This window comes from Empidonax traillii, unplaced genomic scaffold, assembly GCF_003031625.1.
Source record: "Empidonax traillii isolate 1590-97213 ecotype Southwest subspecies unplaced genomic scaffold, ASM303162v1 scaffold43:size1863611, whole genome shotgun sequence".
NCBI classification, from domain to species: Eukaryota; Metazoa; Chordata; class Aves; order Passeriformes; family Tyrannidae; genus Empidonax; species Empidonax traillii.
The window spans coordinates 1,682,453-1,696,290 of record NW_020955236.1 but is presented as its reverse complement, the minus strand read 5'-3'; the positions used below and the strand labels follow the sequence as shown (position 1 = coordinate 1,696,290).

Here is a 13,838-nt window from a genome sequence, read left to right as displayed (position 1 = left end):
TTCACCCTTGTGGCTCTCAAGCCAGCAGATATTTTGGGCAAGTTTGCTGTAAAGTTAGTCTGACTGTCCAGTTCTAATTGCAGTTTTTGTGTTAGGGGTTATTTCCTTAGCCAGGGGCTACGGGGTCGTTTTTAAAAATGCAGTTCTTTGCTGGCTCTGCACTTCTAAACATAACCCAATATTTAAATCCTAAAGTCCTTATTCAGCAAAACTTTTATCGAATTTTGCAGGGAGAAAGAGGGGTGGCTGTTCATGGATTCCAGTATCTGTTTCACCATCTAATGGCCACGGCAAGAGATTCTATTTAACATTTAGGAAGCGAAATTCTAACAAACATTGCTAAATGCTGATGTAGTTGAAACCCATTATTTGGGGGACTGCGTCACACCATTCTGTGCTTTACTGTGCTGGGTCAGTGCCAGAGAGCGAAGCCAAAATGAGACACAAATTGCAATCAGTCCCCAGCCGTGGAGCTGCTCTCTCATCACCCTTTTGTTCGAATGGCATCATGCAGAAACCCTGCGAGCTCAGAGGCTGCAAACTGGGCTTTGCTTTGTGATGAATTTGGTGGGGACGGGCCAGCCCTGGCTGGGCTCTCCTGTCTGGAGGAGGTGAAAACCAGCTCCCGTTTGGAGCGGAGCTGTTTGATTCAGCCTGGAAAATCGGCATTAAATGCGTGCTGATGGCGTTGGAGCCGCTGCTCCAGCTGTTTAAACTTCAGCACCGGGATAACGCCAGCTTCCAATGTGTTGCTTCACCAACACAATGAAAACACGACAGGAAGAGAAGGGACGACAGATCTCTGGATGACAAATTCCCGGGCGTCCAAAGGACAAAAGGAAAATGGAGAGAAGCAGCAGACAGTGAAGTTATTCACCCACCAGAGCTCTGCGCTTCACACCTCCCTGTCTGCGCCCACCCTCCCTCCCCCTCCCGCCCAGCCCGCCGGTGCCGCAGCGCTCCCCGGGCGGGGGGTCCGGGACCCCCGCTCAGAGCCGGGGCCGGGTAGAGCCGCTCCTTCCCCCGGGGCGAACAAAGCGGGGGGCGGACAAAGGCGCCCGGGGGGCCGCGGGGGGATCGCGGCCGCGCCGCCGGTGCCGCCGCCGGTGCCGCCGCTGCTGCAGTCCCCGCCCCGGCGGGCGCAGACGTTGTGCCCGCCCCGCTCCGCCTCCTGAGAGCCGGGGCGGCGCCGCTGCAGAGGGGGAGCCGGGCAAGGAGCAGGAGCCGGGGCAGGAGGAGAAGGAGGCGGCGGAGGGAGCGGTGCCCGGCGCTGGCGGGGTGAGGCGGCGGTGCGGGGCCGGGGGAGGCCGCCGGCGGGGCCGCGCGGGGCGGGCGGCGGGGCGAGGGCGGTGTGAGGGCGGGGGGAGCCGCCGCCGCCTCCCGCCCTGGGGCCTCCGCGCTTCCCGTGCGGGCGCCGCGGGCGGGCGGGCGCGGGGCGGGTCTGAGGAGACGCGGCTCGGCGCTGAGGGGGGCTCTGAGGGGCCGGGCCGGGCGGGCCGAGGGCTGTTGAGCGGCCGCCACACGTGCTGTGCCGCCCGGGCCGCCCCGCCGGCTCCGAGCCCAGCGCCGGGGCTCGCCCGCCTCACCCCCGTCAGCCCCCGGCGGGACGGGGCCTCGGCCGGGGCTGGAGCCTCGCCGGCCTCGCCCCCCGCCGCCCTCGGGGGGCTGTGAGGGGCAGGTGGGGACGCGAGGGGCTGAACGCCCTGCTCGGAGCTCGCCCTTGGAAACTGCGGCGCTGTGGCTGCTGCTTGGTGGTGAGAGCGCGTGATTCTGGGGAGGAGAGGTGGGAATATTCCTCATATTCCTCGGTAAATGCTGACCTGCAGTACCCAGCATCCTGTACTTTACATCCTGATATCTCACTGATGAACGATTCGCCTTATAATTTACCTTGGCTTTTTTTTTTTTTTTTTTTTTATTTTGTGTGTGTGGTTTCGTTTTCTGCCCGCTCCCCATCCTTGTGTTGTTCCCAAAGCTCCTGATTTCCAGGTGGGCTGCCCTGGCGTCCCCCCAGGTGGCTGAGCAGAGTTCGCTGCCATGTTCTAGCCAACCTTAGAGCTGCGGGATTCCCGGGAACAGGCGCTGCTCCAGGCCCCTCCTGCTTCCCGCTATAGCACTCGAGCCGCTTCCTCAGGCCATGCAGTGCTCCCTTTTCTGTGCCACAGCGATGGGGCACAAGGTAATTGCTGCTGTTACTCACATGGTAATGTGGCTCCTGCCGCATCAAAATCAGCAGCGAGTTTTCCCTTTCATCCCTGACATCTTTGTTCTGATCCCGCGGTTTAAATGATTTTTAAAAATATAAACAAACAGAAGCCAACACCACCGGAATGCCTTTCAAAGGGAGGGAAATTTAGTCTGGGGTTGTATATCTTTGAAAATATGATTGTGAAATGAAGTCTTGTCCCTGCCCATCCCTTCACTTACCCCGTGTGCTGCCTGGGCAGGGCTTTATGGAAGTTCACAGGTTGCATTTGAGCTCTTTGAGCAGAAGGATTTTCAAACATGTGACACCTGCGCTGGCAAGTAGGAAGAAGAAAGGAAAGAGGTGCAAAAGAGGAAATGCCTTTCTGGTGGCTGCTTTGCAAAGAGTGAGCAGAAATATGGGTGTAATTCTGAAACCAGCAGCGGCAGAGAGAGGTTTTTGTGACGTGTGTGTCTGTGTGCACCTGCTGCAACATGTAGGGAGACAGCAAAGCAAATCCCTCCCCTCCACCCAGCAGCAGCATATCCTTGTCTGAGGAATGTGTGGCTGCTCAGGTACAAAACCTCTTCGCTCACATGCTGAGGATTGTTAGTTCTTGGTGTAAAATGATGAGATTTCAGGGTTCTCATCCAGCCCATACGTGCTGGAATGTTTTCTGTCTGTGCTGAAGTGCACTAAAGCTTTGTGTGTATCCAGGGATGAGTTGGCTGGAGCAGAAAAGCTTGGAAATGTGACCTCAAATGGCCGTCTCTTTAGGGATCAAGAGGGAGGTTTTATTTGGCAGAAGAAATAGTTTTATGTAATTTTTATGGTTTCTCCTAAAGTGAAGATCTCAGCTTTCTAGGGAGGGCAGAAAAGCAGCTGCCCTGTATCCTCATCCCAGCTGTATCCTGTAGGGAATAACAGCCCCTCTCCTCATGTGGTTATACTGTAGGAAGGAGCAGAGCTCTCTATGCTGATTGCTGTGACTTCCTAGAGCTCCTGGAGATTCCCTCAGTCACATTTGTAGCTCTTCACCATCTTCTGAGTGTGTGAATATCCAGGGTAAATACTTGCCTTTATTTGCTCAGTCTGGGCAGGTTGTGTAACTCCTTCAGTGTTTCTCCCTTTATCCTTTTAGCCCTGTGAAAATTTTCCTCGGGAGGGACTGAGGCCGTTCCAAAACAGATCCTCCTTAAAAAGGAGCGGAGCTGCCAATATGATTTTTTCAGAACTGCTTTTCTAAAACACTGGGGTCAAATGTGAGCTCTGTATGTTGAATGTGAGTCTTCCACTGTTTGAACATGAGGGCCATGGATGAATGCAGCTCTTGTTGAATCCTCTGGCGTTCCCTGGGGACTGCTGGCTCTGCTGGCACGTAGGAAAAGTAACTCGCCGGAATCCTTATTGGAGCAGCATGTTTGGAAATGCCTCAGCTGGCTGGTGCTTTGTTATTTAATGAAAGGCAATTATAGACTGCATTAGCTGTAATCTCAGCTCTAGTTTCTGCAGGAGCAACCATTTCAATCCTGGCCCAGCAGAGCTCTGCCAGCAGCTCCCTGATGATTCAGACACCTCTCCTGCCGTGTCAGTGCTTGTCCAGGTGTGTGTCTTCCACACAGCTTTATTTTTGCAGTGGTGTTGGCTCTCGTGTGCCTGACCCTTCAAAACACCCCCCAAATTTGGGATCTGCTTCCAGGCCTCCGAAAGGCTGCAAAGGATTTGGAAGATGGATCTCAGAATAGGCTGTACAAGTTTCTACTTTACCACCCCACCAGAGTTTTTCCACCTGGAATGTCTCATCAATTGTTTGTACAAATCAGACAGAAGACTCTTGGGTGAATAGAATACATTCTTTTAATTCATAAGACTCTAGTGATTCCAGAAGGAACACCATTAAAAGCTGTTCATTCCCCTGATCTTTATAATCTCACTGTCTACATTTTTAACTTATTATGAGAGGAAATTGCCAGGCAAAGAGAGGAGCTCAGTATTTTATAGAATCAGCTTATTAGACATTCTCATTCTGCTGCTCTCCCTGGAAGCAGCATCCACTCAATCACAGCAATATTTATCTAAGCTCTGAATTTGGGCTTGTACTTTGTTCTGTGCCAGCCCCACAGCAGTCATGGTGCTAATTTAAAAGGCTCAGAACATGGGGAGCTAAAAAGGGACTGCTGACTTGCTGCTTTCCCCCAGTGTGAAACAGTTACAGTTTCACCCAAGTCTATCAAAATGAAATCCTGCCTATAAAAAGCAGCATCTTTGTTTCAGCTGCTTCAGTTGTAATTGTTGTATTGAGGAAAAACCTTTGTGTCTTTGAATGGTTTGAGGCTGACAGGAGATGGTCTTTTCCTTCTCAGGGTTTCATTTGGACTTCAGATCCCAAAGAACTTAAACCTGATGCTCCACTATTCCAAAATCATCATTTTATTGTGACTGAGGTTTTTAAAGTGATTATTTTATGAATGCACTTCCTGAGATGGTTGGAGTGTTTTGTCACCATCAGAGATCAGTGTGAACAGTCAAACAAATCATCTTGTTATCAAAATGGAGGGGCTTTGGGAAAGGGAAGAATTCCCTTGGAAAAATATAGGAAAGATAGTAAGTGATGGCAAGGGGCTTATCAAAAATTATTTACTTTCTCGGTTGCAAACTTCCTCTACTCCTCAGTCCTTGATTCATTCTGTGGGGAATGATGTGCTGAGGAGGATCATGTGCTTTCTGAGCTTTTAATAGACCAGAGCAGCGATGTTGTTATAATCCATGTGTGCAGTGGCAACTTGAAGTGTTAGAGTTTGCATCATCTGAACAGCCATCAGCTCTTCCTGATTAATTAACGATGGGAGGAATAATTTTATAGCAACTGCACAGACTGTGTTTGAAATAGCAATAGATTGAGAGAAAAAATTACCTGCAAATTGCCAGCCCAAAATAGGTTGTGGTTTTTTTTTTTTTTTCTTTGTATTCAACATTCTTTGTGTTCCAATGGTTAATTTTTTTACTGAGGATCTGGTGGCATTCAGGAATGTGAATGACCAGAGCAGGTTCTGGAATGATAAGATGAGGTGACTTAAAATGTCCTTTGCTGCAGAATTCAGATCCACAGGCAGAGCAGAAGGTTGGCTGAATTACCTTCCTCACAGCACTGCTGTAATATCTGACTGATGCTTTCAGCTCCTAAGCCTCTTACTATCTCTGAGCTGATTCATCTTCTTCTTAGGGCAGTTTCTTCCTCACAGGAATTTGCCCCTCCTTCCCCCTTTCCCAGGCATGTGCTGGGAGGATCCTGTTTGGACAATTTGCAGCAAATATCCTGCACTTTCCAAGGTAGGAAAAGAGCCACGTGTCTTATTTACCAAGGGAGCAATGTCCCTGAAACCCTCTCATTTTCCAGTGGGTTTGAGTCTCAATAATGGTTGTTTTCCTAACTGTATTATATTTAAATTCTGTATTATCTCCAAACCTAAAAACTAACCAGAGATGCACTTCTTTAAGGATCTGTGCCCTGTGAAATTCATATTTCTGTTAAAAACACAATATAAAAACTGAGGCTTTGAGGTTCATGTGGGATGAGTGTGTGCCTTTGGGAAGGGTCTAACCTCTCTGCAGTTCCTGTGATGGTTATTTGGGACTGGGCAGGAATGGGCTGAAGAGTGCCTTAAGGATCCTGTGTAAATTAGGAGGCACTCTTGCTTATTTTCTTACTAAATTTTTATTTCCTGTACCAGTATCTGCAAACAACAGATCTGAGAGGTCTGGGTTACTTTTATTCTTGTTTTCCTTCCTGATCAACTGAGTTTTAAATGCAGATTTTTTTTTCTACCATTAAAAGTGAGTACAAACCCCTGGTTTGATGGGCACATAGCAGCCCACGTATTTGGATGCTGGCAGTAAGCAGAGCATCCAGTAACCCAAATAAATGTGATTTGATGGCACTTGGCACGATAAACATCGAATTAAATAATGTCTTTTCTCATAGTAATGATGAATCTGAAAACTATATTCAGGTCATCACATTACTTGATTAATTGACATAAAAATCAGTGGTTTCTGGAAAACAAAATAAAACCGAAGTCGTGTTTTAAAATGCTCCCTTTCTGTAATTGCTGTGTTGAATGAGTAATCAAATGTCATCCCTTACTCTGGTGAAATCCTAAATTCTCAATTCATTTGATGTTCTGGTTTCCTGGCCTGGAATGGCAGGTGTGCTCATCATTCCAGAGGAGCTCTGGAAAGTTCGAGCAGGGGAGGCTCCCAAATCCAGCCTTGTGGTTCAGCAATTTGGAATTGTGCAGCAGTGACTGTGCAGCTGAGACGTTCCCAGTGGATTTTGGGGGGGATGTTTCACTGGGCTCTGGGATCTGGCACCTTCTGGCACACACAGGAATATTCCTAAAGAGGCAGCAAACACCCAGCAGTGCAGTGAGAAGGCTTTGATTTGGTTCAGTGCAGAATTGGGGTTGTATTTTTAAACTGTGCATGAATAAATCCAACTAAAGGCATGAAGTGGGTTTGTAAATGTGTAGACTCCCTTTTTGCAGCAGTGTAAGAACAGCCCAGGACACTGCAAATACAATTTCGGGAGCTGTGGTAGGGATTGGATCTCAGTCAGGCAGGAGGTGTTTTATGAGCTTTGGTTTTAAGAGTGCAGTAATTTTAGGAGTTGTGTTTGTGAAGGGTCGGAGCTCCAGGAGTAACTCATGGACCAGAGGAGAAAACTTTCCAGGTTCAAAATTCCAAGTTGCTTTCTCTCAACTCAAAACACTGGAGGAATAATTCCTGAGCTCAGCAAGGTGGCATAAACAGTTGGCAACAGTGGCAGGAACAAGAGCACCAAACAGATACTTGAGAAATGCTGCTCAGATGTTTCCAACGTGGTGTTCCTTGTGGTGAGTTTGTCTCCCAGGAAGGTGAAGTTCCTGTACCCTTTGGAATACATTTCCCATTTAGCTTTCCCACAGAAGGGATTTTCTGGTTTGGCCACGTCACCTTGTCTTGATGGGATGGTCAGAATTTGGATTTTTGGAAACCTGCTGTTGATACCACGGGGGTTGCTGATGGTTCTGGATCCCTGGGAGATTGTTCGGCAGTGTTTTGTTCTACAAACCCCTTTTAGAATATTTACTCTTTATCTTTTAATCTGAAACTTTATGTATCTTTTGCAAAGCACCTTTAATCTCAGCACAACTGATGCTTAGAAATGCATTGGCATTGCCAGGAGTTTTCCATCCATATTTAGCCTGTTAATGGTGTTAACAAAGTTTAATATTAATCTTTTAATGTGAATTGTTCTGGAGAAGTTGTGCACGACCCATGGTGGGTGATGATGGGTTAAAATAGTTGGTTTGTGGTTTAGTTTCTTATCCAAACAAACCATGAGTGGTGTTCCAGTTCCTGCCCAGGGTCAGGCTGGTGTTTGTGCCCTCAGAAATGGGAATTAAACCCTGTCCTGGCTCCATCCAAACACTGGGCTGCTTCTCTTCTGGAATGTCCTCCTTGTTCCTGCACCAAAGGGATGAACAACTTGCTGCTCTCCATGGAAACCCCTCATCTGTTCCCTGGGAGAGAATGGTGAGGAGGGATGTTGGCAAATGTCCCTTCCTTAAATTGTCATCTCTGTTTCAAATATTTTACCGGTTTACTTTAATTCTGGCACTGCCTGAGCTGAGCAGGGACAGAGTTGTGGCCACGAGCTCATCAAGAACAGCTGGACTTAAAGATTTTAGACATCTTCTCCAGCCTAAACTACTGTGATTCCACTGCTGCTCTTAATTTCTTGTCATGACTGGAGTGTTAAGTAGGTTAGACTTTAACTTTTCTCCCTGTTTTCATATTTAATTATATTTTAGTTGCTTTTGGAGTGCTCTTGTTGAAAATAGTCCTGAAAGAAACGTTGGACAGCTGCTTACTTTTTATTATAGGAATTCCTTCTTTTAGCAGTTGGGAAATACTCTGCTTTTATAACTCAAGCTTGTGTGGTTACATTTTGTTTATTTATTTTTAATATCAACTTGCCACCAGAATTCATATCTGTTATCACATTAGTAGGATTTATTTACTTACACCAGTGGTTCTCAACCTGTTGCTTATGGATTGCTCTGATCTGTGCACTCAGAGGTCTGTAAAAGGTAAAAAAGAATATTATTAATCAGCTAAAAGGGCCAGTGCAAGGGTTCTTGCTTGCACTGGATAATTTTTAATAGTCAACACACACACAAAAAAATCTCAATCAATTGAGAATGTGACATTTTCATGCTGTGTGAAATCCTGTCTTTCCAATGATGGCACGAGTGTAAAGATGTGTTTAACATCCTTTTATGCTGTTACTAATTGGTAGAGCCTCAGTGGAATATTTCAGCCCATCTTCCTGCACCTTTCCTTGGGTTCCTGAGATGATGTTTCGAGCCACTCACAGTTCATATTTTTACCTGCTGGTTACAAAGATCCTTTTTCAGGAGAGCTGAGACGGATTCAAGGAGGGAAAGGGAAGGAGTGGGGACAAGTGGGGAGCTGCTCTGTTTGAACTAAAATGAGATCATTGACACTGGGGCCTGTTAGGAAATGCTGGGGTGTGTAATTCTTAAAATGCCTCTGCAAATGTCTGTGTTTTCAGTGTTTTATGAGTTCGTGAGGCAATGCTGCTGGGAGGGCCCTTCTCTGAGACCCAAATTGCATTTTAGCTCTGGAAATAAGGGAGCCATTTACCAAAACACATTGCCTAGAATTGTAGCTTTTATTCTGTTGGAATTAGGCTACAATTCCAGGAACCCTGAAAGCAGGGCACAGGGATTGTGTTACCTCTGGCCTAGTTGAAGGCCTGTGTGTTGAGAAGAGCAAATGACACAGCAAATACAGAACCCATGAGTGGGGACAGCAAAATTAAAACACCAGTGAGTTCCCTGAGCCAAGAAGGGCAGTGGTAGAACCTTCCAACTTTCTGCTGAGCAGAGTTATTAATTTATTATTTGTTAATAAATATTAAGAAATAATTGCCTGAAACTAGAAAAATGTCATTTTGGGTGGTAATTTAGTGTGTGATTTCTTTTGCTTTACCTGTCCTTGCAGAGTGTGGATGGTTATTACCTGTGTGGTGCTGGAATGCTCTTTTTTGGGCAAAAAAAGAGTTTGAGTATGGAAAAGAATGGTGGAATGCTCCAGGACAGTCCCAGCTTCCTGGCTTTGGGAGAAATCTTCCCTAAGGGAGCCTGAATTTCCATCAACTTGGTGTTTGGCACTGACAGAAAAGACCATGAACTAAAAAAGACCCGACCTTGATGCTTCTTGTACGTCTGTTATTTGTGTCAAATCCTTCTTTATCGTGGACAGTTTTTCCATTCCGTGGATTTGGATGGGCTGGGGAATGTGAGGAAATCCTGGCTGTGGAGGGATCAGGGCCTGCAGCCTGAGGAAGGACAGGCTGAGAGCACATTTAGGAGATAAAAGGAGGCTTTTCGAGTGCTTGCCATGCGAGAGCAAAGTACGATTTTAGAAGATTCCTCAAACAAAACGTGAGGAAATGTGATGCTCTCAGACCATCATTTCCATGGAGCAGAAGTGGAATTGCAGACACACAAACACTGTACCTGCCAGGTTAAAATATCACATTATTGCAGGCTAAGAAAACGCCTCGAACGTGGCGTGTCAGGTGTTGAAATAGCCCAGGGAATGTTCCTCTCTGGTGCTGAGGTTCCCAAAGCAAAGCAGGCCTGACCCTTCCCTTCCATTCTTTTGAAGGTGGGGCAGAATCATTGCCTTGAAGTCGAGCTTTGAATTCACAGCAAAGGGAAAAAAAAATATACAGATTTTTGGCTCTCGGTGAAAAAGCCTCTCTGAAGCTCCTGGGATCAGAGGGGAGATGCTTCTGTGGCAACACACAGCTCCCTGAAAAGCTTTGAGTTGCCTTCCAGGTTGGAGCAGGGCTCTGTCCCAGCAATGTTGGGAAGAGTTCCCTCCTCCCAGGGCTGGGCACTGGGAGCCAGAAGATCTTGTGATCTGAGCTCACACAGCTGAGCTGGTGTTTGCTTTCCACTTGTCATCATCCAGCTCTTGATCAGTTTGAGCTTTGCAGTTCCCATCTCACATAAAAACCCTTTTTATCCTGCAGTTCCTGGTTCCCTTGATTTCCCTTGCAGTTCTCCACTCTCGAGTTGGTTTTGCTGGGATTTTGCAACACTTGAAAAAATGGGGCTTAAAAAGTCGCTGTGTGGAGTGATTAAATCTGTGTGTAATGTTTGTTATGCTGTTAAGGGCTTTGTTTTTTGTTCTTAAAAAGGAAAAGCAGTTTTAGTTTAAATTTCATCTTGAGATTCAAAGTAAAAGTAGTTTAAATCTCTTCTTGAGATTTAAACTACTTTTAGTTTGAATCTCAAGATGCAAACAGCACCACTCAGCAAAAGTGAGTTATTTTGATGCTTTCAGTTCAGACTTGGTGTGTTTTAATAGGAAATGGCCTTCAAAAAATGCATTAAAAGCACTTCTGGTTGTAACTGTAAAGCAGCTTTTAGAATGCCTTTGTGTATGTGGAAATTCCTTCTGCAGGAGTTAAAATACTGATTTTTATTTCATGTCTGCTTTTTTGCATACAGGTTTATTCCAGAGGTGAAAAAGCTTGAAGAATATATTTTATCCATGTTTGGGAAAAGATAGTTGCTGCAGACTGGGATTGATAAAAAGATGAGTATGTTAAAACCAAGTGGACTTAAGGCTCCTTCAAAGACCATCAAGCACGGGGGCACCTTGCTGAAAACACCTACACCTGTTGCAGCTGGTAAGGAACAGTCAAATATCTGAATTTTCCCCTCATCTTTAACAAAAAGTACCTTGAATGCTGTGGGAATACACTGGTTTTACTCATTACACCAAGGGGTTTTTACTTGTATTGAGGGTCTAAAAAGTTAAATGTACAACTTGCAAAAAAATCTGAATTTTCTAATTGGCTGGGATCGAGTTGTCCTTGAGGAAACCTTGTCATGGCAAAAACGCTTGGGTAGTTTTTGAGGTAAGACTTGGGATTTCCATGAGATTTTTACCCAAACCTGCATTAAATGCATCCAGTGTCTCTGTCCTTAGAATTTGAATCATGGCATTCCAGAGTTTACAGAAAATTTGGCTTTTTGCTCCTTGTGCTTTTCCAAACGTGTTGACACCGAGTACTGATGCTCTCCGGGATATTCGGGTGTTGATTCCCGCTGTTTCTCCTGTTGCAGCTGTGGCAGAGAAGGCAGTTCCCAGTGAGAAGCCCCCGGGCACGGCCCCTGCAGATGCCCACGAGGAATTTGTGGACGATTTCAGGGTCGGGGAGCGCGTTTGGGTCAATGGGAACAAACCCGGCTTCATCCAGTTCCTTGGAGAAACCCAGTTCGCCCCGGGGCAATGGGCAGGGATCGTCCTGGACGAGCCCATCGGCAAGAACGACGGCTCCGTGGCCGGAGTTCGCTATTTCCAGTGTGAACCCTTGAGGGGAATATTTACCAGACCATCCAAGCTGACCAGGAAGGTTTTGGCAGAAGATGAAGCCAACGGTACCCAGACCTCCCACCCTTCCAGAGCCACCTCCCCCACATCCACATCGGCCGCCAGCGCCGCCTCTGCTGCGCTTCCACCGTCAGGGATTCCCCAGAAAACCTCCCCTCTTGCTGCTAAGGAACACCCACCTCCTGCTGCCATGAGCAACCTCTCCAAGACTGCCAGCGAGTCCATATCCAACCTGTCCGAGGCTGGATCGCTCAAGAAAGGGGAGAGGGAGCTCAAAATTGGAGATCGAGTTCTGGTAAGATCCCCCTGCAGATCCCTGTGCAGCCTCTGGGGCTGCTTGCCATTGGTTCAGTAGAACTTCCCTGCTGTTTCCTGGTGAAGGTGATGTCAATTTGTGCTTTGCTTTTCTGTTCTTTACCTGCTGTAGGAAGGTCTTGGCAATGCCAAGAGAAAATGATTAATTTGGCAGTTTTCAATCTGTTGTGGTTCGGAGTATTTAACAACATATTTGTAGCTTATCTTTCCATATCTCAGAGAACAACGTGCTAAATAATAAACCAGGCATGTGAGGCTTCCATGCAGCTCTTTTGCCCTGTCCAGGGCAGTGTCTTTCGAAAGCAAACGGGTCAATAATTGATTGTTCCTCAGTGGTGATGGGCAGCAACAGGAGCAGTCACATAATGCCACTGCTCAGTCACATAATGCCACTGCTCACCCAGGAATTCCGTGTCTCCTGGTGATGTGCCACGTTACTTGGCTGCCCTTCCCGAATTCAGAACCCTGAATGCTTCTGCTGATGTCTCATTTCACCTTTTTAAAGAGGGAGCTGGGCTTTGGTGACCATTTTTATTTAAATGCTTAGCCCAGAGTGATGGTGGAAGCCTGGAATTTGGATCAATGCAATAGGGCGTGTGGAGCATTTGTGATGATTGATCTGATATACACCAAGAAAAGTGGGAAACCCTGCCTGGGAACTGTGGGCTTTGCTGGAAGAGGCAGTGGAAAGCTGGTGGTGTGTTGGTTTGTGTTGTATTCTTAATTTACAGACTGTGTGTGTAGCTTCAGATGTACCTGGAATGGCCCTCGTGTGCTCAGCAGATCTCTGATCACTGGCACACATCTGAGTTGTTTGATTCACTGCCACGTGTCACTAAGCTGAAGAGTTGTCTCCCTGTTATTCTGACACAGTCTCTTTGTTATTTACAGTGTCATTTTAAAATCTCCAGTAGGTAAAAGCAAGGGCAGGTCCAGCTGTCCTGGCACAGCAAATATTTTGGGGTTATTGGGAAGGACGTTGTGTAGAAAAATCTCTCGTGGATTTTATTGTTTGTCCTGCATTGCCCCACCAGACAGTGACTCAGCAGTAAAGGTGGATTGATATTTAAATTGTATGGTATTTTTAAAGGAAGAATTTGACTCCTCTTTCTTAAAGAGAGTTTAAAACACAGGGCCAAGTTAAAGAAGGAGACAAAGGTGAAGTGAGGGCAGGGGTTGGCTGACAGCTGGATTGGGGCTGAGATGTGTTTTCTTGGATGCCAATGGAAACAAAGATTTACCCTTTATCCCTGGCTATTTCTGGCAGAGACTCCAGCCCTGGTGTCCTCCAGACAGCATCAGGGTTTAACCACTTGTTGGCCTTTTCCTCGAGGACCTTTGTGAATCTTTCTCAAGTTTCTATTTTCCTTGGCTCCTCTGGGGTGTCCTCCTTGGGTGGGACAATTCCCTGGTGCCTGTGAAGGCATTGCTCCAACTTTCCTCTATCTAATTAGTGCAGATTCCAGAAAAAGCACATTCTAAGTGCCACAGTTTGATAATAATAAGGTCCCAAATTCTGTTTGTTAAGTAGGACAGGTTAAACTTAGTATTTCATCCTCTCTGCTACCTCTGGTTGCCTTAAATATTCCTCTTGAGTCATCAAATGGTAGCTTGAGGTTTGGAGGCAACAGCATGTTGGTGATGCACATCTGTAATTGCTGTGCCAGAGTAAAACACTCAGGAACAGGAATGTTAAAGGGACAGGATCCTTGTCTGCTGCTTTTTAACACTTTGGGACCTTGTGCTAATTATTTGTAGTAGATCCCAGACTCTGCTCTCACCATCTAGCAGTAATCCAGATGTAAATATATTACATCAGCAGGTTAGTGCAAATAACGCTAAACTTGGCTGAGTAATCCAT

The 13,838-nt window shown here is 46.5% G+C and overlaps 1 protein-coding gene across 13 annotated transcripts in view; it reads left to right on the top strand.

Annotated features, from left to right (window-relative positions):
* Positions 1-1,151: 1,151 nt before the first annotated feature.
* CLIP1 (CAP-Gly domain containing linker protein 1) overlaps positions 1,152-13,838 on the top strand; it is a 58,171-nt gene continuing 45,484 nt past the window's right edge. For 11 of the 13 annotated variants that reach the window (XM_027878630.1, XM_027878637.1, XM_027878632.1 and 8 more), the window contains exons 1-3: positions 1,152-1,278; positions 10,774-10,955; positions 11,395-11,957. In XM_027878630.1, the coding sequence (XP_027734431.1) occupies positions 10,862-10,955; positions 11,395-11,957 (657 nt within the window). In that variant the 5' untranslated portion in view covers positions 1,152-1,278; positions 10,774-10,861. Of the gene's footprint in view, positions 1,279-1,652; positions 1,809-10,773; positions 10,956-11,394; positions 11,958-13,838 lie in introns of those variants that run through there. The other 2 variants (XM_027878628.1, XM_027878627.1) reach the window with 2 other exon arrangements.